Raw genomic sequence first — 26542 nt, forward strand, 5'->3', positions numbered from 1 at the left:
TCTGTCTCTTCTCCTTTGTCCAGTGATTAGTCAGTCAGTCAGTCAGGAGTAGACAGAGGTCTAGTTGTTAGTAGGCTGCTCCCTGTCCCTTCCTCCTCCTCTGTGCTGGGATTAGTCAGTGAGGAGCAGACAGAGGACTAGTTAGTAGACTGCTCCCTGTCCCTTTCTTCTCTATCTTGGGATAAGTCAGTGAGGATCAGGTAGAGGACTAGTAAGTAGGCTGCTCTCTGTCCCTTCCTCGTCTATCCTGGGATTATTCAGTGAGGAGCAGGCTGAGGACTAGTTAGTAGGCTGCTCTCTGTCTCTTCTCCTTTGTCCAGTGATTAGTCAGTCAGTCAGTCAGGAGTAGACAGAGGTCTAGTTGTTAGTAGGCTGCTCCCTGTCCCTTCCTCCTCCTCTGTGCTGGGATTAGTCAGTGAGGAGCAGGCAGAGGACTAGTTAGTAGGCTGCCCCGTCTCTCCTCCTCCTCTGTGCTGACATTCCTGGCCGGCGTTAGTCAGTGTGTGGAGCTCAGGGAGGAAGTGACTCTGCTGTGTCTCCAGTTCCCTGGATGTGAGCGCTTTTCTCAGGCTGTGGATATAGCAGGAGTCTTGCCAGCATGGGACGCTGGGATCTGAGGAACCTGGGACTGCAGGCGCTTATGCTGCTTCTCATTCAGGTGAGTGAGCACAGGACGAAGCGGGAAGAGTGTGAGCTTTACCTCAGAAGTGCGAGAAGTCCGAGATACTGTGCCCAGAGGTAGTGAGCAGTGCCCCGAGATACTGATATTGAGCAGTGCCCAGAGGTACTAAGCAGTGCCCAGAGATACTGAGCTGTGCCCAGAGGTACTAAGCAGTGCCCAGAGGTACTAAGCAGTGCCCAGAGATACTGAGCTGTGCCCAGAGGTACTAAGCAGTGCCCAGAGATACTGAGCTGTGCCCAGAGGTACTAAGCAGTGCCCAGAGATACTGAGCTGTGCCCAGAGGTACTAAGCAGTGCCCAGAAATACTGAGCTGTGCCCAGAGGTACTAAGCAGTGCCCTGAGATACTGATATTGAGCTGTGTCCCAAGATACTGATATGGAGCTGTGCCCAGAGGTAGTGAGCAATGACCCGAGACACTGATACTGAGCTGTGCCCCAAGATACTCATACTGAGCTGTGCCCCAAAACACTGATACTGAGCTGTGCCCAGAGGTACTTATAGCAGTGCCCCGAGATACTGAGCTGTGCCCCAAGACCCTAATACTGAGCTGTGTCCCAAGGTAGTGAGCAATGCCCCAAGATAGTGGTATTGAGTTGTGCCCCAAGACACTAATACTGAGCAGTGCCCCAAGATACTGATACTGAGCAGTGCCCCAAGATACTGATACTGAGCAGTGCCCCAAGATACTGATACTGAGCAGTGCCCCAAGATACTGATACTGAGCAGTGCCCCAAGATACTGATACTGAGCAGTTTTCTGAGATACTGATACTGAGCAGCACCCCAAAATACTGAGTTGTGCCCAGAGGTACTGAACAGTGCTTCAAGATACTGGGCTGTGCCTCAAGATACTGGGCTGTGCTCCATGATACTGGACTGTTCCCCGAGATACTGAGCAGTTGCCCAAAATAGTGAGCTGTGCCCCGAGATATTAAAACTGAGCTGTGCCCAGAGGTAATGAGCATTGCCCCAACATACTAAGCTGTGCCCTGAGGTAGTGAGCAGTGCCCCGAGATACTGATACTGAGCAGTACCTCAAGATACTGAGCAGTGGCCAAGATTTCGAGCTATACAATGCCTCGAGATGCTGAGCTGTGCCCCAAGATACTGAGCTGTGCAGTGCCCGAGATACTGAGCTGTGCATTGCCCTGAAATACTGTGCTGTGCAATGCTGGAGATACTGAGCTGTGCAATGCCCGAAATACTGAGCTGTGCCCTGAGATACTGAGCAGTGCTCCAAGATATTGAGCTGTGCCCCGAGATACTGAGCTGTGCAATGCCCTGAGCGAGATACTGAGCTGTGCAATATTCCGAGATACTGAGCTGTGCCCCTAGACACTGATGTAGTTCACTGTGCCCCAAAATACTGAGCTGTGCTCAGAGATACTGATAATATCATGGGGCACAGCTCAGTATTATCAATACTGCCCTATGCCTCCTAATACTGACTGAGCCAGTGCCCTGAAATACTGAGCTGTGCTGTGAGATATGATACTGAGCTGCACCTCAAAATACTGAGAAGTGTCACAGGAACCTTTGATTATGTGCCACAACATTTTGATACTACACCTGCAGACCCAGTCATCTGGCATGGCTGCTCGAAATCCTGTAATTGCTTTTTTAAAATCTTCATCTCACCCTGTGACCTTCACCTGACACCCCATCTGCGTATGGCCGCTTGGCACGTGCGGATGTGTGTATTGTATGGAGACGTATATCAAATGAGCAGAATAATGTGTAGATGATACGGTGTACCCAGTTACTCTCTTTTGGTTGGTGGTTCAGGGGGTAAATTATACAGTGTACCCGGTTTATCTCCTCTGGTGGATGGAAGGGGTGTAAAGGATACAATTTACCCAGTTTCTCTCCTCCTTTCACTGGTGAGGGGTGTTGAGGATACGATGTAATAATAATAATAAATTATATTTTTATAGCGCCGACATATTCCGCAGCACTTTACATTTCAGAGGGGATTTGTACAGACAATAGACATTAGAGCATTACAGATGTACCCAGTTTCTCTCCACCAGTCAGTGGTGAAGCGTGTAGAGCATACGGTGTACCCAGTTTCTCTCCTCCAGTCCGTGGTAAGGGGTATAGAGGATACAGTGTACTCAGTTTCTCTCCTTTGGTTGGTGATGAGGGATTTAGAGGATGCTGTGTACCCAGTTTCTCTCTTCTGGTTGGTGGTGAAAGGTGTAGGTCAGTTATTTCATTTTGGTCGGTGGTTGTGGGGGGGTTTGTAGATTATACAGTGTACCTGGTCGATGGAAGGGGTGTAAAGGATATGGTTTACTCAGTTTCTTTTCTCCAGTCGGTGGTGATGGGTGTAGAGGATACGGTGTACCCAATTTCTCTCCTCCAGTTGGTGGTGAGGGGTGTAGAGGATACGGTATACCCAGTTTCTCTCCTCCAGTTGGTAATGAGGGGTGTGGAGGATACGGTGTACCAAGTTTCTCTCCTCTGGTTGGTGGTGAGGGGTGTAGTTGATAAGGTGTGCCCAGTTTCTCTCTTGCTGTCGGTGGTGGGAGGTATGAGATGATATGGTATATGGTATACCTGGTTTCCCTCTTCCTCTGGTCAGTGGTAAGGAGTGTAGATGATATGGTGTACCCAGTGACTCTCCTTTGGTCGGTGGTGGGGTGTAGATGATACGATGTACACAGTTACTCTCTTCTGGTCAGTGATGAGGGAGTAGATGATTCGGTGTACTACGCTAATCTCCTCTGGTAAGTGGTAAGGGGTGTAGTTGATACAGTGTACCTGGTTTCTCTACTTTCATTGGTGGTGGGGTTGTAGATTATACGGTGTACCTGTTACCCTCTTTTCTGTGATAAGGGTGTAGATGATACGCTGTACCTGATTGCTTTCTTCCAGACTGTGGTCAGGGTGTACATGATAGTGTACCATGTTTCTCTCTTCAGGCTGGTGGTGAAGGGTGTAGATGATACAGTGTACCTGATTTCTTGCTTCCGGACTTTGGTGAGGGTGTACATGATGGTGTACCATATTTCTCTCTTCTGGCTGGTGGAGGATGGTGTAGATGATACGGTGTGCCTGATTTCTCTCTTCTGGTTGGTGGTGGAGGGTGTAGAATATATGATGGACCCGGATTCTCTCTTGTGGTTGGTGGTGGAGGCTATAGATTTTGGTCATTCATGTGATGGACAGGACCTCTTGTGTGTCGGATTCCTGCGTAGTATTAATAGTGGCACTCCGGGAAGCCAGAGTCTCAGGCTGCAAGTTATTCAGGGCTCTGGTGCCTTCTTGTCGTCTTCTTCTTTTCCTCCTTATTGGATCCATCAGAAACTATCTAAAGGCCCTACAGGGGGTGGATTTCAGGGGTTTGTGTGGGGTTGGGGATCTGGCATCTTGGGTAAAGAATCTGGAGTCCTCTCACGACTCAGCAGTTACTACAGTTGATAATGTGGTGTGAAATGCGCCATCTGCGCCTCTTTCTGTCCACTCTGCTTACAAAGAAGTAAATGTGAAGATGTCTTATAAATTAGGAGTAAATATTAGTAACTGGCTGATTACTGTATTACCTGCTTGTGTAATCTAGTGAGGCTGGCCAGTCACATCTGCTGCCCGCCTGGTGTAAAGGTGTAAATGTCCGGTGCCCACCAGGTGGGGTCGTGAGCAGCCCACCAGGTGGGGTCGTGAGCAGCCTACCCGGTGGAGGCGTACGCTGCCCGCCCAGTGGAGGCATACGCTGCCCTCCCGGTGGAGACATCCGCTTCCCGCACAGTGGAGAAGTCCGCTGCCCGCCCGGTGGAGTTGTCCGCTGCCCACCCGGTGGAGTCGTCCGCGGCCTGCCCCGTGCAGGCGTCGGCGGCCTGTCAGGTGTGGACCACACACACACATGCACCTTCCCTCTTGCGGGTACCCTGCTCCTCTTATCTGCTGCCTGGTCACATGATTTGAGACTGTGATGTGATGTAAGGTCCTGACAGGATCTTCAGTCTTTACACCGACTGCTGCTGTTATATTCAGCTATACGTGTGACCACAGGACAAACTATGACCTACTGGGACAGATCCAAAATTAAGGACACTGCTGCTGGATCCAGGACTGTTGGGAGGAAAGCAGATCTGTATTATTGGCCGCATAGCTCACAACCGTCCCGGACCAAGAGGGACTGTCCCGATTTGGGAGAGCAAATAGTAACAAAACTTAGGCACTCAAGAGTAAATTTTCATGATTTTTAAGGCAGCCAAAATAAAACGTTTTGGCCACACACGGCCTTCTTCAATTGCCGGCTGAGGAGAGGTAAGTAGGTTTGTATATAATACATGTGGGTGCTTCAGACACGTATCCGCAATTTGTAGGCTTGGATAAGCTGGTATGGACCGGATAAACCGGTAAAGCAGAGGACCGGGAAGTGTGGGGTATAGGCGTGTCAGTTAGCGACGCGGCGTCCACAGGTAGTCAGCGGCCCCAGACATGGCGGGTGGCCCTAGACACAACTGGCAGCCCCGAAAACGGCGGGCGACCTCAGACATAGTCGCTGACACGGCGGGTCATCCAAGACAAGGTGGGCGGCTCCAGATACGGCGAACGGTCCTTGACACGGTGGGTGGCCCCAGATATGGCAGGCAGCCCCAGACATGGTGGGCAGCCTCAGACACGGCGAATGGTCCTTGACACGGCGGGCAGCCCCAGACATGGCGGGCTTCCCCAGACATGGCTTGATTCCCCAGACACGGCGGGCAGCCCCTGACATGGCGGATGGTCCCGGACAAAATCATAGGCCTGAGGTTCCCCATCCCTGGTCTGCTCAATGTCCCTCACTGCCTCTGTCCTTCTGACATCTCCTCTTGTCAGGTGACAAATTAGTGGTAGATGGGCGTGGCTAGTGTGTGGCCAGGGACATGGTCAGTAATGGCACAAAGTTTGTCTCTCCTCTTCTGTAAAAGTTGTGAGGTGGTACGGCTGGCACAGGACAAGAGAAGGTGGTCACATGAACCCTCCCGGGGCCCGTCCTCAGGTCACACATACAGCTGGGCCACATGAACCCACCCAGGGCAAGTCCTCAGGTCACACATACAGATGGGTTACATGAACTCTCCCGAGGCACGTCCTCGGGTCACACATACAACTGGGCCACATGAACCCTCCTGGGGCACCTCCTCAGGTTACACATACAGATGGGTTACATGAACCCTCCCGGGGCCCGTCCTCAGGTCACACATAAAGCTGGACCACATAAACCCTCCGGGGGCCTGTCCACAGGTCACACAAAACAGATGGGTCACATGAACCCTCCCGGGGCCCATCCTCAGGTCACACATACAGATGGGTCACATGAACCCTCCCGTGGCACGTCCTCAGGTCACATACAGCTGGGTCACAAGAACTCTCCTGGGGCACGTCCTCAGGTCTCACATACAGCTGGGCTACATGAAACCTTCCGGGGCACGTCCTCAAGTTACACATAAAGCTAGACCACCTGAACCCTCCGGGGGCCTGTCCTCAGGTCACACATACAGCTGGGCTACATGAAACCTTCCAGGGCACGTCCTCAGGTCACACATACAGATGGGTCACATGAACCCTCCCGTGGCACGTCCTCAGGTCACACATACAGCTGGGCCACATGAACCTTCCCGGGGCCGTCCTCAGGTCACACATACAGCTAGGCCACATGAACCCTCCTGGGGCATGTCCTCAGGTCACACATACAGCTGGGCCACATGAACCTTCCCGGGGCCCGACCTCAGGTCACACATACAGCTGGGCCACATGAACCCTCCTGGGGCCCATCCTCAGTTCATACAGCTGGGCCACATGAACCTTCACGGGGGTCGTCCTCAGGTCACACATACAGATGGGTTACATGAACCCTCCCGGGGCCTGTCCTCAGGTCACATATACAGCTGGGCCACATAAACCCTCCCGGGGCCTGTCCTCAGGTTACACTTAAAGCTGACTACATGAACCCTCCGGGGGCCTGTCCTCGGGTCACACATACGGATGGGACACATGAACCCTCCTGGGGCCCGTCCGCAGGTCACACATACAGATGGGTCAAATGAACCCTCCTGGGGCATGTCCTCAGGTCACACATACAGATGGGTCACATGAACCCTCCCGGAGCACGTCCTCAGGTCACACATACAGCTGGGCTACATGAAACCTTCCGGGGCACGTCCTGAAGTCACACATACAGATGGGTCACATGAACCCTCCCGTGGCACATCCTCAGGTCACACAAACAGCTGGGCCACATGAACCTTCCCGGGGCCTGTCCTCAGGTCACACATACAGCTGGGCCACATGAATCCTACTGGGGCATGTCCTCAGATCACACATACAGCTGGACCACATGAACCTTCACGGTGCCCGTCCTCAGGTCACACATACAGATGAGTCACATGAACCCTCCTGGGGCCGTTCTCAGGTGACACATACAGATAGGTCACATGAACCCTCCCGGGGCCCGTCCTCAGGTCACACATACAGATGGGTCACATGAACCTCCTAGGGCCCGTCCTCAGGTCACACATATATCTGGGTCACAAGAACTCTCCTGGGGCACGTCCTCTGGTCGCACATACAGCTGGGCAACATGAAACCTTCCGGCGCACATCCTCAAGGCACACATAAAGCTAGACCCCCTGAACCCTCCGGGGGTCTGCCCTCAGGTCACACATACAGATGGGTCACATGAACCCTCCTGGGGCCCGTTCTCAGGTCACACAAACAGCTAGGCCACAAGAACCTTCCCGGGGCCTGTCCTCAGGTCACATATACAGCTGGGCCACATGAACCTTCCCGGGGCATGTCCTCAGGTCACACATACGGCTGGACCACATGAATCTTCCCGGTGCCCGTCCTCAGGTCACACATACAGATGAGTCACATGAACCCTCCTGGGGCCGTCCTCAGGTGACACATACAGATAGGTTACATGAACCCTCCCGGGGCCCGTTCTCAGGTTACACATACAGATGTGTCACATGAACCTCCTAAGGCCCGTCCTCAGGTCACACATACATCTGGGTGACAAGAACTGTCCTGGGGCACGTCCTCGGGTCGCACATACAGCTGGGCTACATGAAACCTTCCGGGGCACGTCCTTAAGTCACACATAAAGCTAGACCACCTGAACCCTCTGGGGGCCTGTCCTCAGGTCACACATACAGATGGGTCACATGAACCCTCCTGGGGCCCGTCCTCAGGTCACACATGCAGATGGGTCACATGAACCCTCCCGTGGCACGTCCTCAGGTCACACAAACAGCTGGGCCACATGAACCTTCCTGGGACATGTCCTCAGGTCACATATACAGCTGGGCCACATGAACCTTCCCGGGGCATGTCCTCAGGTCACACATACAGCTGGGCCACATGAACCTTCCTGGGGCGGGTCCTCATGACACATATACAGCTTAGCCACATGAACCTTCCTGGGGCATGTCCTCAGGTCACACAGCTGGGCCACAAGAACCTTCCTGGGGCCCATCCTCAGGTCACAAATACATCTGGGCCACATGAACCCTCCCGGGGAACGTCCTCAGGTCACACATACAGATGGGTCACATGACCCCTCCCGGGGCCCGTCCTCAGGTCACACATACAGATGGGTCACGTGAACCCTCCTGGGGCACGTCCTCAGGTCACACATACATCTGGTTCACGTGCACCCTCCTAGGGCCCGTCCTCAGGTCACACATAGATCTGGATCACAAGAAACCTCCCGGGGCAGGTCATCAGGTCACACATACAGCTGGGCTACAGGAAACCTTCCGGGGCACGTCCTCAAATCACACATACAGATGAGTCACATGAACCCTCCCATGGCACGTCCTCAGGTCACACAGCTGGACCACATGAACCATCCCGCTTCCTGTCCTCAGGTCACACATACAGATGAGTCACATGAACCATCCCGGGGCCCGACCTCAGGTCACACATACAGATGGGTCACATGAACCTCCTAGGGCCCGTCCTCAGGTCACACATACATCTGGGTCACAACAACCCTCCTGGGGCATGTCCTCAGGTCACACATACAGCTGGGCTACATGAAACCTTCCGGGGCACGTCCTCAAGTCACACATACAGATGGCTCACATGAACACTCCCGTGGCACGTAATCAGGTCACACAGCTGGACCACATGAACCTTCCCGGGGCCCGTCCTCGGGTCACACAGCTGGGCCACATGAACCCTCCCAGGGAACGTCCTCAGGTCACACATACAGCTGGGCCACATGAACCTTCCTGGGGCCTGTCCTCAGGTCACACATACAGCTGGGCCACATGAACCCTCCCGGGGCATGTCCTCAGGTCACACATACAGATGGGCCACATGAACCCTCCCGGGGCACGGCCTCAGGTCACACATACAGATGGTGTGAAATGAGGATGATTGACCTCATGGAGATCAACATCCAACACTGCGGAGACACCATCATGTGTTTCTCAACGCAGTGATTCTAGAGCACTGCCCCCATCCCTTATGGGAAATATGCAAAATATGCAAAACAGAAGCCGCGGAGACACCATCACATGTTTTTCAACGCAAGCAATGACTAGCCAGGTCTTTCCCCGGGAAGGAACAACCACGGGAAGGGCAGTCTCCAATGAAGGAAACCACCTATGCCAAAACATGGTATCCATCCACAGACAGCTGTTTCGGGGTATTTGCCCCTCATCAGTGTGGAGTAGGAAACTGGCTAGTAGGAGCAATGCCTAGTAGAAGACTGTGTGAAATGAGGATGATTGACCTCATTGAGATCAACATCCAACACTGCGGAGACACCATCACGTGTTTCTCAACGCAGTGATTCTGATGGTGTCTCCGCAGTGTTGGATGTTGATCTCCATGAGGTCAATCATCCTCATTTCACACAGTCTTCTACTAGGCATTGCTCCTACTAGCCAGTTTCCTACTCCACACTGATGAGGGGCAAATACCCCGAAACAGCTGTCTGTGGATGGATACCATGTTTTGGCATAGGTTGTTTCCTTCATTGGAGACTGCCCTTCCCGTGGTTGTTCCTTCCCGGAGAAACACCTGGCTAGTCATTGCTTGCGTTGAGAAACATGTGATGGTGTCTCCACGGCTTCTGTTTTGCATATTTCCCATAAGGGATTCGGGCAGTGCTCTAGAATCACTGCGTTGAGAAACACGTGATGGTGTCTCCGGCTCTCCGCAGTGTTGGATGTTGATCTCCATGAGGTCACTCATCCTCATTTCACACAGTCTTCTACTAGGCATTGCTCCTACTAGCCAGTTTCCTACTCCACACTGATGAGGGGCAAATACCCCGAAACAGCTGTCTGTGGATGGATACCATGTTTTGGCATAGGTGGTTTCCTTCATTGGAGACTGCCCTTCCCGTGGTTGTTCCTTCCCGGGGAAAGACCTGGCTAGTCATTGCTTGCGTTGAGAAACATGTGATGGTGTCTCCGCGGCTTCTGTTTTGCATATTTTGCATATTTCCCTTAAGGGATGGGGGTAGTGCTCTAGAATCACTGCGTTGAGAAACACGTGATGGTGTCTCCGCAGTGTTGGATGTTGATCTCCATGAGGTCAATCATCCTCATTTCACACTGTCTTCTACTAGGCATTGCTCCTACTAGCCAGTTTCCTACTCCACACTGATGAGTGGAAAATACCCCGACACAGCTGTCTGTGGATGGATACCATGTTTTGGCATAGGTGGTTTCCTTCATTGGAGACTGCCCTTCCCGTGGTTGTTCCTTCCCGGGGAAAGACCTGGCTAGTCATTGCTTGCGTTGAGAAACATGTGATGGTGTCTCCGCGGCTTCTGTTTTGCCTATTTTACACATGCAGATGGGTCACTCAGATCACACATACATCTTGGTCACATGAACCCTCCCGGAGCACGTCCTCAGGTCACACATACAGATGGGTCACATTAACCCTCCTGGGTCCCGTCGTCTGGTCACACATACAGATGGGTCACATGAACCTTCCCGGGGCCCGTCCTTAGGTCACACATACAGATGAGTCACATGAACCCTCCTGAGGCCTGTCCTCAAGGCTGGGCCACATGAACCCTCCCGGGGCCTGTCCTCAGGTTACACAAAGCTGGGTCACATGAACCCTCCCGGGGCCCATCCTCAGGTCACACATACAGATGGGCCACATGAACCCTCCCGGGGACCGTCCTCAGGTCACACCTACAGGTCCTTCCTCCACTGCTCAGTGTAAAGACAGAAGATTCTGTCAGGACCTTTGGGACATGTAACAGTTTTGTCATGTTACTGCAATGGGGAAGAGGAGCAGGATACAAACAGGACTGCCGGTGTGTGCAGAGCTGTGCACTATGGGGACGTCACACCGTATGATGGGACGATGACAGAGGCATCGCTCTGAGAGAGACTGTCACAGGTTGGTAAAATAGTCGGTGTACTCCAGCCCTTTCACGGGCCTGTACAATAGTTGGGGTATTCCAGCCCTGACACGTGCTGGTACAATAGTTGTGGTACTCCGGCTCTGTCACAGGCCGCTACAATAGTTGGGGTACTTTGGCTCTGTCACGGGCCGGTATAATAGTTTGGGTACACCGGCTCCATCACGGGCCAGTACAATAGTTATGGTACTCTGGCTCTGTCACGGGCTGGTACAATAGTTGGGGTACTCCGGCTCCATCACGGGCCGGTACAATAGTTGGGGTACTCCGGCTCCATCACAGGCCGGTACAACAGTTGGGGTACGTTGGCCCCAACACAGACCAGTGCAATAGTTGGGTTATTCCAGCCCCCTCTTCCACTCTGGTCTTTTGCACTTTCCGGGCCAACTGTGGTATAAATAGCCTCTTGTTCTCTTCTCCTGGCAGGGGGTAATTATAGAGCGGCTGCCACCTTGTGTCATTGTTTCAGCGCCCCCAACAGCTGCAGGTTCTCCTGTCACATGTCCCCTCTATAGGTTTGCAGAGGCCACTGTTCTGGAGACCTCAGTGGGGGTCCGACCAACGCCGTGCAGCCGGTAATGCAGTCCTCCGTGTAATACTAATACTGTGCAGCCGGTAATGCCATCCTCCAAGTAATGCTAATACCATGCAGCCGGTAATGCTGTCCTTCGTGTAGTGCTAATACAGTGCAGCCAGTAATGCTATCCTCTGTGTAGTACTAATACTGTACAGCCAGTAATGCCATCCTCCATGTAGTATGTGCACCGGCTTGTGGTTCCCCCTGTGACTGTGCCCCATATACACCAGCAGTAGACTGAGTCAGGGAGGCAGTGATGAATGACGGCCCCTGGACAGCGGATGATTGGGGGCTCGCAGGGTGGGGATTCTGTGGCCTTCACCGCTTCCTTCCCTTCCTCCTGATTAGCCGCGCTTCCTTGCTTTGTCTATGTGTTTGATATGGGAAGCGATGTCCTGATGAACTCAGTCACCGAAGAGAAGTGTCACCGAAATGTGTCCTCAAGGACAGGACAACATGGCTGCCCCGCAGGGATCCAGGCAGCTCCTGGAGTCCGAGCCGCCCTCCGTCTCTAAACGGCTCCATCCACGCATACCGTCCTGCCTCAGCCATTCTTCCAACATGGCTGACTATGGAGGGCGTCGGCTGCCACCTTCTGTCTTAGGTTTACATCCGGTTTTCTGTGTTTCGTTCTTCTAGTCACATGATCTCCTGATTGCGTCACCTCAGAAAGCGTTGCGGCGTGTGACCAGGAGAAATGATGAGTCTTACAGCAATCCCCTGTGTGACGTCCCCGTGTGTAACATCCCCGTGTGACTTGCTGTGTGTGACGTCCCCGTGTGACTTGCTGTGTGTGACGTTCCCATGTGACGTGCCATGTGTGACGTCCCTGCGTGATGTGCCGTGTGTGCCGTCCCCGTGTGACGCGCCATGTGTGACGTCCCCGTGTGACGTGCTGTGTGTGACGTCCCTGTGTGTGACGTGCCGTGAGTGACGTCCCCGTGTGACCTGCCGTCTGTGATGTGATGTCCTTGTGTGACCTGCTGCATGTGACTTGACATCCCTGTGTGACGAGTTGTGTGTGACATGACGTCCCTGTGTGAGATTCTGTGTGGGCCGTCCCCGTGTGATGTGTTGTGTGTGACGTGCCTTGTGGGTCGTACCGTGTGTGTCGTCTATGTGTGACGTTATGTCCCCGTGTGACAAGCTGTATGTGACGTGTTGTGTGTGATGTGACGTCCCCGTGTGACATGCTGTGTTTGATGTGACGTCTCCTTGTGACATTCTGTTTGTCACGTGACTTCCCCATGTGTGACGTCGCCGTGTGATGTGACGTCCCCGTGTGACTTGCTGTGTGTGATTTGATGTCCGTGTGTGACGTGACATCCCCGTGTGACGTATTGTGTGTGTCGTGACGTCCCCGTATGACGTGCTGTGTGTGACGTGACGTCCCTGTGTGACGTGCTGTGTGTGAAGTGACGTCCCTGTGTGATGTGCTGTGTGGGCTGTCACCATGTGACGTGTTGTGAGTGACGTGCCGTGTGGGTCGTCCCTGTGTGATGTGCTGTGTGTGACGTGCTGTGTGGGTCGTACCGTGTGAGTCGTCCCTGTATGATATGCTGTATGTGACATCTCCGTGTGACATTCTGTGTGTGACGTGACGTCCCCATGTGACCTGCTGTGTGGGCCTCCCCCGTGTGACATGCTGTGTGTGACGTGACGTCCCCATGTGACGTGCTGTATGTGACGTGACGTCCCCGTGTGATGTCCCCATGTGACCTGCCGTGATGTCTCTGTGTGACCTGCCGTGTGTGACGTGACGTCCCCGTGTGACGTGCTGCGTGTAACATGATGTCCCCGTGTGACGTTCTGTATGTGACATGCTGTGTGTGACATGCTATATGTAACGTGACGTCCCCATGTGACCTGCTATGTGTTACATGACATGACGTCCCCCTGAGACGTGTTGTGTGTGACGTGACGTCCCTGTGTGACGTGCCCGTTTGACGTGCTGTGTGTGACGTGCCCTTGTGATGTGCCATATGTGACTTGACGCTCCCTGTGTGACGTGTTGTGTGTGACGTGATGTCCCTGTGTGATGTGCCGTGTGTTGTGCCGTATGTGACCTGACACTCCCTGTGTGATGTGACGCTCACTGTGTGACGTGTTGTGTGTGACGTGCCGTGTGTGACGCTCCTTGTGTTGTGTCGTTTTCGCTGGTTGGGTGGGGAGAACATCCAGCTTTGCGAGAACCTTCCATGAATCCGAGGAGATTATTATGAGTGACCAAATGAAGAGTGGCCGAATGTTTCACCTTCTGGGCATCCACCATTGCCATGGTGTCCCTGCCGGTGGTCTACATGCCTTTCTCTTCTCAATCATGGAGCTGATCGCTCGATGGATTGTGCAGGAATGTCGGGAGCAGCGATGTAATTTCTCAGGGTCCATCCATGATCACAGCCATCTAGCAGGCCCAGATAAGCGGTTCAAATAGGACATGTAGAAGTGGAAGGAGGGGACAATTGGCCTGGACTAAGATCTCTGGAAGGAACCTCATGTCGATGCTTTGGCTTTAGACTCCGTCCACACTTGGCTAATGTTAGTAAGGAGGATGCATCATGGCCCACAGCAGGGAGGGGGATGGGCGGCCTCGGCCTGAGGTTCCTTGGGGTCTGTAACAAATGACAGGTCCCTGAGCTTCTCATACCAATCATCCTCTGAAAAGCAGCATTGGGCAAGGACCTCCGAGTAGACACTGTGGGTGTCCGGGAAAAACTGCCCCCCCCCTATCTATCTGAAGACCCCCAATCCCACGAGGGTGCATGTGTTCACACGGGTGAGAAACGTCAGCCAATGTGCATGGGTATTTCCCACCACAACATGGTTTTATTTTCAAGGGAGATAAGCAGCCACCCAATTTATTGGCCATGTTCCGGCTTCCCATTAATAGGGACGTAATAGCTCTGACTGACCGTGGGTCAAAGAGTTCCCCAAACCAAGTATACCTGTGGGACGTGCTAAGGGATGGGCTAGGAGGACAGGCTGGGAGGATGGGCTAGAGGGATGGGCTGGGGGGATGAACTGGGAGCACAGGCTGGGAGGACGAGCTAGAGGGATGGGCTAGGAGGACGGGCTGGGAGGATGGGCTAGAGGGATGGGCTAGGAGGACGGGCTGGGAGGATGGGCTAGGAGGACGGGCTGGGAGGACGGGTTAGAGGGATGAACTGGGGGGATGGACTGGGAGCACGGGCTGGGAGGATGGCCTGGGAGGACGGGCTAGAGGGATAGATAGGAGGACGGGCTGGGAGGATGGGCTAGAGGGATGGGCTAGGAGGATGGGCTGGGAGGACGGTTTAGAGGGATGGGCTAGGAGGATGGGCTAGAGAGATGGACTGGGAGCCCAGGCTGGAAGGACGGGCTAGAGGGATGGGCTGGGGGGGTGGACTGGGAGCACGTGCTGGGAGGACAAGCTGGGAGGATGGGCTAGGGGGAAGGGCTGGAAGGAAGGGCTGGGGGCTGGGCTGGGAGCATGGTCTGGGGGGGAAGGGCTGGGAGGACAGGCTGGGGGGACAGGCTAAGGGAAGAACTGGGAGGGCGAGCTGGGAGGACTAGCTGGGAGGACGTGCTGGGGGACGAGTTGAGAGGACTAGCTGGGAGGACGGGTTAGGAGGACTGACTGGGAGGACGGGCTAGGGGGAAGGACTGGGTGCCAGGCTTGGAGGACTGGATGGGAGGACGGGCCTGGAGGAAGGGTTGGGGTCGGGCTGGGAGAACGGGATGGGGGGACAGGCTATGTGGACGGGCTGGGGGGCGAGCTGAGAGGACGGGCTGGGGGGCTAGCTGGGAGGACGGGCTGGGAGGACGTGCTGGGGGACTAGCTGGGAGTACTAGCTGGGAGGACGGGTTGGGAGAACTGTCTGGGAGGATGGGCTACGGGGAAGGGCAGGGGGCTGGGCTTAGAGGAATGGGTGGGAGGGCGGGCTTGGGGGAAGGGTTGGAGTTGGGCTTGTGGAGAGGGGTGGGGTAGGACTGGGGGATAGGAGTGTGGTCGGGCTGGGAGTACTGGCTGGGAGAACGAGCTGGGGGACAGGCTATGTGGACAAGCTGGGAGGACGGGCTGGGGTACGAGCTGGGAGAAAGGGCTGGGGGACGGGCTGGGAGGACTGACTGGGCGGACGAGCTGGGAGGACTAGCTGGGAGATGGGCTGAGGGACGGGCAGGGAGGGACTGACTGGGAGGACTAGCGATGCTTCTTATGCTGGTCCCCCCAACACTTCTGGCCCTGAAAAGAATATCCGTTGACGTTGTCATTCACAATGCCTGATCCTTCTTTCCCTGACTCCATATCTCGGGGGACTGTCTGGATGTCCTGATACATGGAGTCAGTGCCGAATTCACCAGCCTTTGCCCTGATGGCTGTGTGCCTCCGTCCTCCTGGCAGCAGGCGGGTCCCCTCCTGTCCAGCAATAATTCTCTCCTCCATTCTTGGCTAGCACGTTAGTGGCTTGCACTCTGTCCACCATCCACAACGAGCTGTCCGTACATGAGTATGAGAGTACATCGCCCATGGGGGTCAGCGAGGTCTGCACTGACTCTGCAGGACATGTACCACTACACCCAGAGGTGCCTTCTGTTGGGCTCAGTTTGCTGTCAACAACACTGACGCAAGAGACTGGCATACTGCGGCACATGGTTGTGTGGCATAAAGGGGATGGGGATTTTGGGTGAGGACATGTCAAAAAGGGATGAAGCAGGTGCGCTTTCCATGTCTCTGCTGATCTCAGGAAGCCCCTGCGGTCACTGCTTGCCCTGTCAATCTCCTGCTTATACCTCTCAGACAATGCCTATATGGTAATGGCCACCTGTAGAGTGCAGGTTTGGCAGAATATAGTGTACAGATGACGGTGTTGTCACTGTTTCTGCACATAGATCTTTATTCAGGGAAGGACTTTGGGTAAGACGCCGGTCGATGAATCTTCGGACTCTGGTCTTTAGAGCCACATGGTCTTGTTTAGCGTCTGCGTGGTTCTGATCCTATATGTGACCAGTATTGGCCGCTCCCGCCGTGCTGGTTCTTGTCCTGTGATCTGACAATCGCTGCAGTGATGTGTGAGCGTAGCGCAGTATTCTGTCATGTGGGTGGTATTTCTCCGCTTGTTCCCCTGCGTGTGCAGACAAGTGGGGTCCTGTGGGTGTGATGACAGGTTTCCTGCAATGCTAAATCTCTTTATTTCACTGTCAGAGACTGCCACTATCCTTCCCCCTGACGCCGCACATTGGGGGGCCGCACAGGTCTTTCTAGGCCGGAATCGTTATTATTCCAGTAAATGAAGCATCATCTTGGTTCTGGTGGGATCTTGTCTGTAGGGGCTCTCGTGCTTTCCTCCACCACTAGGACCACCAGGCGCTTCTATTTAAGTCCCCCAATCACTGTTGCACAGCATCCCCGGCCGCCTTTGCGCGGCACCCCCCGCGTGGCACTCCTGACCACCCTCGTGTGGCAACCCTGGCCCGCCCTCACGCAGCACCCCCGGCTGTCCCCACGCTGTTCCCCTGGCTGCCATCGCAGCACTCCCGGCCGCCCTCGCGCGGCATCCCCGGCTATCCCCACGTGGCACCCCAGGCTGCCCTTGCGCAGCATTCCCGTCAGTCCCCGCGCAGCACCCCAGGCCGTGCCCAAACGGCAACCCCGGCCGCCCTCGCACTGCACCCCTGGACATCCCCACATGGCACCTCCAGCCGCCCTCACGTGGCGCCCCTGACTGCCCTCGCGCAGCATCCCTTGCCGTCCTCATGCGACATCCCTGGCCGCCCTCTCGGAGCACCGCCGGCCGCTCTCGCCCAGCATCCCGGCACTTCAGGTCGCCTTCGCAGAGCATCCATGGACTTCCCCACGCGGCACTCCCGGCCGCCCTCGCGCAGGACCCCAGGCCATCCCCACGCGGCCCCCCCAGCCGCCCTCGCTCAGCACCTTGGCCGTCCCCAACATTCACCACCCATAGCGGCCTCACGTGGGGTGGTGAATGTTGATGTAATGGCTGGCCATCACATACGGTTTTGGGGACTACCATGACCCCGTCCATCAGTTGTAACCAGTTCATGTCTGTTATTAATCATCAGCCACAATCCACATTTTGTGTCACGGTTTGGAGGGATTTTTTACAGGGAAGATAGCTCCAGTCATTTAATAATGGTGAAGCTAGTTACTGACAGCTGGTTAGGAGAACCTCAGCCCATCTTGCTGTTCCTGGCTTCAGCGCTGGATCCTTTCCTCCATCTCTCAGCTACCCATCAACTTAACAGATTCCAGGATGAGCCCTTATCACTGGGGAGGGGGATGAGGAATGCTGCATGCCTGGTCCTGTGCTGTACCCCCTGTGAGAGCCGGGTGACCCTGGGGCCAACATGCACGCACGTCCCATGTCATGAATGGGCTTGTGTGGAGCGCCTTCTGTACAGGCCCCTCCTGAGCATGTGCAGTGCCATCTAATCATTAGGCCGCCTCGTTTAGTATTATTACTAGAAATCCCTGTAAATCAATAGAAAAGGTGTCTACACTACAGGCGTTATCTGTAACTTATTACCACGGCGTCTTCCAGTGTCCGCGGTGTGACCAAGAGTCAACTGTTCTAAGACTGAGAACAAGCAAAGAGAGAATGAGCGCCCTGCAGACCACCAGCCGACCCATAAATCTGACCATTCCTCTGCACAATTTATCATAACTGTGGGTGGGAACAGGGGTAGCAGAGTACAGGACCGCAATTGTGCCGTTCATCCACTCCCCACTCTCCCTATACCTATCCACCCACTGGTGACACTCCTTATGTTCCCGCTCCACCAGCAGCTAGACCCCAATATTCCCCACAAATTCAAGGAACCTCCATCTTGTTGGATGCAGAGATCAGGGAGACGTGGATGAATGATTTGTGCTGAAATATGAGGTTTATCTGATGCCATCCATCCGTTTACTTGGTGGAGAATTGTGTGTCCGGATAAAGCTGGTTTCACATTTGCATCTGTTTGCGCAGCGTTTCATCTGCAGCAATCCGTATGCGCCATGTTTCCCTATCTTTAACATGGTGTACGCAGGGGCATGCGTTTGTATCGGTTCACATGCGTCAACGTACGCATGCCTTGTTTTTCGGTGTGCGGCGGGGTTCGGCGAACGCATCATGTTGGATTTTTGGAAGCTGCAAAAATGCGGCAAAAATCCATCAAATATGTGCATTTATGTGCATGCTGATGAGTGCGTTAAATAAACGCATTACTGTCTATGGGAACGCATGCGTACTAATGCGTTTTTCAAATAATCATGTCCGGGAAATGAGTTGCTCTTTGGGTGTGGCTTGTGTCAAGGAAATTATTCGAACGCATGTAAAAGCGCAAATGCATGCAAAAAACACATGCAAATGCAGCGTTTTTTTGCCGTCATGCGTAAGCTGATGCGCATAAAAAAGCGGCGTAAACATGCGTTTGTATGCGTTTTGACATGCGTTTGCGCATGCAGACGATACACTGCGCACACAAACGCTAATGTGAACCTAACCTTAGTCTATGACTGGCCTGATGCTTCTCAAAGGTTTCTAGTGCCGGGCTTAATGCCTGCTCCCCATGAATGGTCCATCTTGGCTGTTACGTGGGACTGTCGGGGACATTGTCATGTTCTTTTTTAGGCTGATTATGGTGGAATTTGGGCTGAGGTCCCTTTTTCCAGCATGACTTTCTGGAAGATGTTCTTTGGACTCTTACCCTGAGGAACCCAATATTTCCACCTGGCTCAGGTTACTGGGAAGTGTAATGTGCTAAAAGTATTTGTAAGTGGAGCCGCCGGATTACGGCTGCCTGTTATTTACAGCATCAGCTATTTACAGGAGGAGTCCAGCTGGCTCTACCCTGTCACTTCGAGGGCATCTGCGGTGGTCAATACAGTCCGTTACCTGGTGTAAAAGTATGCTGCTGCTGCCCCACTCCTCAGGCCTAGGGTACGGTGTAGTGTTTGTTATGGTGGCCCTTTACTCTACAAGGAGAACTCAATCTTTTGCTAATTGTGGAGGTGTCGTAGGACAAATGAGTAGAATTCGCATGGTTCCCCCACAACCAGCTACTAGAAGGGATCTGAGCGACCAGACCACCCATGTTCTGCTGCTCTCTGCTACTCCTGTGGAGGTGCCAGATAATGTATAGTGGATCAGAGAGGAGACGGGTTCTCTAGCCATTGACATGACATTTGCAGCAGAATAATCCTGGCTTGGACGCCAACTACAGTGGACATCATGCAGACCCTCTCTATGCGAGGACCACCTCTTCTACATAGAGCAGAATCCAGGGTGAATTTGTCAGTCCCATCATACCCCAGCTGCGTCCCCAAGGGGTCTCCCTGTACAAGTTTTCTAGTTATCCTTGGGTTCAGGTTATTGTCTCTAGTTTGTCTGTGAAGACTCTTTGTGGTCAAACTGAGACTTCTGCCGGCCATCATCTATTTGTTTTTCTCCTTGAGCAATTTGACCAATCTGTTTGGGTGGCTGCCAGTGTACACAGCTGATTAGGAGATGTTTGCTGGCCCCTCAGCTGCGGATACGATGTGATGGAGAAGGTTACCAGGCGGCACGGAGGGGAGATGGAAATATGAGCCTGCTCCCACCGGATGCTGCACTATCGAGAGGAACCAGCTGCCTGCTGGAACAGCAGAGACTCCCTGTTTGAGAGCACATTACATGACAGAAGCCCTAGCCACATGTCTTCAACCTTAAATTCCAGCTTTTCATCTGGCCCGGTTCTCCGCCGGTGTGTAACCTCCAGCCCCGTCCTCTGCCAGTGTGTAACCTCTGGCCCCATCGCCCTCGGTGTGTAACCTGTGGCCCCGTAGCTACCAGTGTATAACCTCCAGCCCTGTTGCTCCCCGGTGTGTAACCTCCGGCCCCGTCGTCCCCCGGTGTGTAACCTCCAGCCCTTTTGCCCCCTGGTGTATAATCACCAACCCTGTCACCCCCCTGTGTGTAAACTCCAGCCCTATCGCCCCCCCGGTGTGTAATCTTCGACCCTGTCATCCCTCGATGTGTAACCTATGGCCCTGTCGCTTCCCTGTTGTGTAAGGGTCCCATTTCACTTACCGACGCATCAGCGATCCCGACAACGATACGACCTGGTAGGGATTGCTGGTGCGTCGCTAAATGATCGCTAGTAAGCTGCCAAACAGGCAGATCTCTTCAGCGACGCAGCAAAGATCCATCGATCAAACACAGCGATGCATGCTGGCCAGCGGGACGCCGACGACAGAAAAATGGCCCAGGACATTTCTGCACGATCAGCGATATCCAGCAGGGGGGCCATTTGCTGCTGCATGTCACATGTAGCGAGATCGAGATCACAGGCGAGATCACTCTGTGAGACGGGGCCTTTACCTCTGGCCCTTTCTCTCCCTGGTGTGTAACCTCTGCCCCCATTCTCCACCTGTCTGCACATATTCTTCTTTAGCTTCCAACTTCTCACCCGCCACTGTCGCCCCCCCAGTGTGTAACCTTTTGCCCCGTTCTCTGCTGTTGTATAACTTCCGGTAAAGAGTTCCTGATACCATCACGGTCCTGTAATAGGAGCCACCGGGGTAACAAATTCGTTCCTGACATTTCTTCTTCCTGAATCTTCCCCATCACCTGTGAGTGATATTATTGAGAGGTGTAAGGAACTGTACCAAGCACAATGCCGAGCTTTGGATGAAGTGGTGTAATGCCACCACTGGACTCTGGAAGAGAACGTGTTCTGTGCAGCGATGGATGGTGGAGAGGGATGATGCTATGGGCTCGTTATGAGGGGGCGGCCTTGGATGGGTGATCCAACTCCAGTGATGGGAAATCTTTATCATCAGCACAAGACATTGTGGACAATTGTAGCTTGAGCTTTGAGGGAACAGTTTGGGGGAAGACCCTCTTCTGTCTCCCATGACTGTGTGCAGGTCACAAAGTCCATACAGACATGGAAGGGAGAACATGAGCGGCCGCACAGAGCCTGGACCCCAACCCCGTCCAACACCACGGAGATTGTGAACACGGTCTTCCACCCAACATCAGGGTCTCACCTCACAACATCTCCTGGATGAAGGGGCAAAAATTGGCTGTAATATCTGTAGATAAGCCTAGCCCCATATTAATGTCTATGTATGTAGATGAGGGCCGAGAAGCCGCCGGAGGTGGATGTGGGGGGCACATACTTTTCTCGATATTAATGTCTATGTATGTAGATGAAGGACAGAGAAGCCCCTGGAGATGTGGGGGCACTTACTTTTCTCCATTTTAATGCCAATGTACGAAGATGAGGACAGAGAAGCATCAGGAGGCGGATGTAGAGGGCACATACTTTTCTCTATATTAATGTGTATGGATGCAGATTAGGACAGAGAAGCCTCCAGAGGTGGATGTGGAGGGGTCTGAACACTTCTCCATCTATTTCCCATCACAATGTCCAGGTCAGCATGAGGACAGCACCAGGGCATGTCCCCAGCAATGAGACGGCTGGTTTCCCCATACAACAAGGGTGGTAATGCTTCTAGTAAGTCCTCTGCTTAGTGCAAGTTCACACAGCAGTGGTAGCCGACATTTTTCACAGTGGTTCTTCATGGTCCATGTTTTTCATGTTTCACATGTTGCTACGATTCTGGTGACATCTCCAATGTGTTGATCATAAGCCTACGTGCCCAGTGCTCTGCCGGCTGGAGATCTTCACTGTACGCAGCCTTCTGCTCTTGTGCCCAGTAAACGCGGTCTTCCACCAGTGCGCTCTGCTACTCCTGACTTTCAGGAAACCTTAGATGGGAGATGGTGGCCCAGGAGCGACAACATGAGGCTGGAGTGTCTGGAACCTGTTAGAAAAAATTTATACCTCTCAGCACAAACATGGATTACTGACAGATAATGTTGGACATCGTGACTTCTTTCCAGTCTCTTCAGGTGGAAGAACGAATGTTCTTTGTTGAATTCCACCTGATGAATGATAGTTTGGATTGAAATGATCCATTTCACTCACATTTGCTGAAATGTGCATGGCCTCCTTTGTACTTATGGTGGCTGACAGTCACACTGACACAGCCACACATATATTGGTCTCTATTGGTCGGTCTTCCTGGCCTATATGGGCCCAACCGTGAGAGAGATAATCTGTTGTATGACTTTTGAACAAAGCTAAAAAGTAATGAAACATGGCCGGTTTAACATTTGGAAATCCTTTTTCTAGAACCATTGCTGTTTTTCACTTTGGCCTAACATTCTATTTGGTTCAATTTTTCAACTAAAGTCTAATGTTTCTGTCTCTGGACAACTGAACTTCTCCGTCCCTTCTAGAACATCGCGTCATTATTGCCCATTGCATTAGAGAAACATGATGCGGCCCTTATGTGAGGTCTCGGGGTCTCAATATGCTCCAAGGTTTGTGGGCCTCCTGAACACCCTGGAGGCTGCAGCTGAGGCTTCACTGCCAATGTGGTGGTTCTTTGCTTTTGAGGAAAGCCGGATTCACACATCTGTGTTTCACAGTTCACACTTGGCCCAGCCTCAGGTCTCCTGATCCGAACCCAACAGCCTCCAGAACATGGATGTGATTCCGGCCTAGAGGAATCCTCTTGATTTAATGATCTGGTGGAGTAGTGATTGGGAGGATGAGAGTACAAAGTGTTTTGTGGCGATTGGACTCCATAATGGGACTCCATAATTTCTGAGGACCAGAATAAGGGAATGAGGCATTTCACCACTAATCTCGCCTGAGCATCCTTCTGTCACTTATTTTACCACTGTGAAAAGAGATTGGGATTTGTTGTGACTGTGGTCAGTGGGCACTCGGCCAGTCCAAGGGTTTGGAATCTGGTGGAGACGCTGCCCGATCAGCACTTCGCACAGACCTGTCTCTGGCGCCTTGCCCACAAAATCTTGTTTATCTGCCCCTGTGCATTGTTTGTTCTTGCTGCAGTCATCGGTCTCCTTCCTCACAGGGGTCATGCACAAGCACATTAAGAAGATTTGCTACCGGGAAGGTAATGGCAGGATGGGACTAGGTAGCAGTATGGTCTGACCACCAGACGGCCATGGATGTAATGGGCACAGAAGGTTAAAGTGACCCTGTCTTGTCAAACATGAGTGTGTGCATTACATCCATTCAGCCCTGTAGTCTTGCCCTCACAATTCTCGACAGATCATGACTCCACTCAGTGACACATTCACCTACTTTTCCCACATCTGTCTCTGTATATTGCAGTGTTCTCCATGTCAGCATTTGATGGTTGCATGGGACTGCCCTGTAGTAGATCAGAGGACGTGTTGTGTTTCCGGTTTTCTGGGTCCCGTCATTAGCCTGAATCTGTTGGATCTGCTCAGTCTGGGCTGGCACTATCAATCTCTGCATGGTCAGGGTCACCACCTTCAGTCTCTGTACAGTCCAGGACAGCACCTTCAGTCTCTGCACAGTCTGAGCCACCATCTTCAGTTTCTGCTTGGTCCTGGTGATCATCTTCAGTCTCTTCAGGGTCTGAGCCAGAATCTTCAGTCTCTGCATGGTCTGAGCCAGCATCTTCAGTCTGTGCACAGTCCTGGCCAGCATCTTCAGTCTCTGAGTGGTCCAGGCCAGCATCTTCAGTCTCTGCATGGTCAGTGCCACCACCTTCAGTCTCTGCATCGTCCAAGCCTGCACCTTCAGTCTCTGCACAGTATGAGCCACCATCTTCAGTCTCTATGGGGTCCTGGTGATCATCTTCAGTCTCAGCGTGGTCTGTGCCAGAATCTTCAGTCTCTGTGTGGTCTGAGCCAGAATCTTCTGTCTCTGCGTGGTGTGAGCCAGCATCTTCAGGTTGTGCACCCTCCTGGCCAGCAGCTTCAGTCTCTGTGTGGTCCGGGCCAGCAGCTTCAGTTTGTGCAGGTCCTGTCCAGCATCTTTAATCTCTGCGTGGTCCGGGCTTGCAGCTTTAGTCTCTGCATGGCCCAGGCTAGCAGCTTCAGTCTCTTCGTGGTCCAGCACCTTTAGTGGACCAGCACCTTTAGTCTCAGCATGGTCCAGGCCAGCAGCTTCAGACTCTGTGTGGTCTAAGCCAGCATCTTCAGTTTGTGCATAGTTCGTGCCAGCATCTCAAGTCTCTGCATGGTCTGAGCCAGCATCTTCAGAATCTGTGTGGTCCGTGCCTGCAGCTTCAGTCTGTGCATGGTTCGAGCCTGCAGCTTCAGTCTTTTTGTGGCCTGTCCCAGCATCTTAAGTCTGTGCACAGTTCAGGCCAGCAGCTTCAGTCTCTGCGTGGTCCGGGCCAGCAGCTTCAGTCTCTGTGTGGTCTGGACCAGCAGCTTTAGTCTGTGCACGGTCTGGGACAGCACCTTCAGTTTCTGCATGCTCTGAGCCAGCATCTAAAGTCTATGCACGCTTCGGGCCAGCAGGTTCAGTCTCTAGGTGGTCCGGGCCAGGACCTTCAGTCTCTGCGTGGTCTGAGACAGCATCTTCAGTCTGCACATTCCAAGCCTGTAGCTTCAGTCTCTGCGTGGTCCAGGCCAGCGGCTTCAGTCTCTGTGTGGTCGTCTCCCATTTACCTACGCCTGGCAAATCTTCTCTCTCCTTTTCATTTGTAGTAGTGTGAGCACTGATTACTGATTTACAAAGGCAATGGGGTGAGTCCCAGAGAACGTGGAGCACTACATGCCATGTTCACTGTTATTCTATGAAGTATTGCAATAGGACCTGTAAGGCTATGTGCACACGCTGCGGATTCACCTGCGGGTTTTTCCCCACGGAACCGCAGGCAAAGTGACCTGCGGTTTTTCTGCGGTTTGGCCTGCGGTTTTCCCCTGCGGTTTGGCACCTGGACAATGGAATAGGTGCCAAACCGCAGCGGAATCCGCAGAAGCAATTGACATGCTGCGGTTTATAAACCGCAGCAAAACCGCGCAGAAAAAACCGCAGCGTGAGCACAGCGGTTTTGAAAACCCATAGGGTTACATGGTACTGTACGATGTCTGCGGAACTGCTGCGGTTCCGCAGGGCCAAAACCGCTGCGGAACCACAGCAGAATCCGCAGCGTGTGCACATAGCCTAAGAGCGGCGCACGGACTTCACTGTGCTCTACGTTGTTCAGACCACTCACCATTTTTAATGCAGATCATGTTATTTTTAGCCCCTGAGCAACAAGGAAGCCACATAGAGACTGCTACTTCGGCATTATTTGTCTGATTCCTAACATGAGGGGTCATACGTGTGAGGTCACCTCCTCCACTTGGACTCCAGAAGAATACGAGATGAATTATGCAGACTCCCAGGGTCTTGTGGGAGAGTGGCTGCCCCACCTATTTACCCACTATTACCTTTGTGGATGCACCCTGCACATTTACAGCATTCGAGTGGAGTTTAATCATCTACCACTGCTGGGGCCCAGAGAGGAGACCATGAATGAGCTGCGATCTCTGCAAAGGAAATGTCTGCTGCCAAATAGAAGTATTCAGAGTGCAACAATGGGCACTCAGCAGGGCTTCTGAGGGTTAATCGGCTCCACCCCTGGTATGCCAGGAAGGGGACATTATGTAGGTTTATGAGCTGTCTGGAGATGGAAGGGTCCACTCCATGGTTTGACTGAGCCTGAGGAGAAGGGCCACTGGGCATTGGATATAGTTCTATGTTGTGCATGGAATGTTATATCAATATCACGCTGGTGTCAGGTTCCATGGTGGTATCATAGTCACTGGTATCAGGCTTCATGGTGGTATCATAGTCAGTGACTGATGTCAGGCTCCATGTTGGTATCATAGTCACTGTCTGTTGTCAGGCTCCATGGTGGTATCATATTCACTTGCTAGTGTCAGGTTCCATGGTGGTATCATAGTCACTGGTTGGTGGCTTAGCCACTGGTTTGTGTCAGGATTCATGGTGGTATCATAATCACTGGCTGGTGTCAGGCTCCATATTGGTATCATAGTCACTGGCTGGTGTCAGGCTCCATGGTGGT

The 26542-nt window shown here is 53.1% G+C and overlaps 1 protein-coding gene across 5 annotated transcripts in view; it reads left to right on the forward strand.

Moving 5' to 3' along the window:
- The first annotated feature begins 467 nt into the window (after positions 1-467).
- HSPG2 (heparan sulfate proteoglycan 2) overlaps positions 468-26542 on the forward strand; it is a 296550-nt gene continuing 270475 nt past the window's right edge. For 3 of the 5 annotated variants that reach the window (XM_073570126.1, XM_073570127.1, XM_073570128.1), the window contains exon 1: positions 468-658. In XM_073570126.1, the coding sequence (XP_073426227.1) occupies positions 599-658 (60 nt within the window). In that variant the 5' untranslated portion in view covers positions 468-598. The remainder of the gene's footprint in view (positions 659-26542) is intronic. The other 2 variants (XM_073570129.1, XM_073570130.1) reach the window with 1 other exon arrangement.

The sequence above is a fragment of the Dendrobates tinctorius genome, unplaced genomic scaffold, assembly GCF_039654945.1.
Source record: "Dendrobates tinctorius isolate UK_male_01 unplaced genomic scaffold, ASM3965494v1 ptg000028l, whole genome shotgun sequence".
Lineage (NCBI taxonomy): Eukaryota > Metazoa > Chordata > Amphibia > Anura > Dendrobatidae > Dendrobates > Dendrobates tinctorius.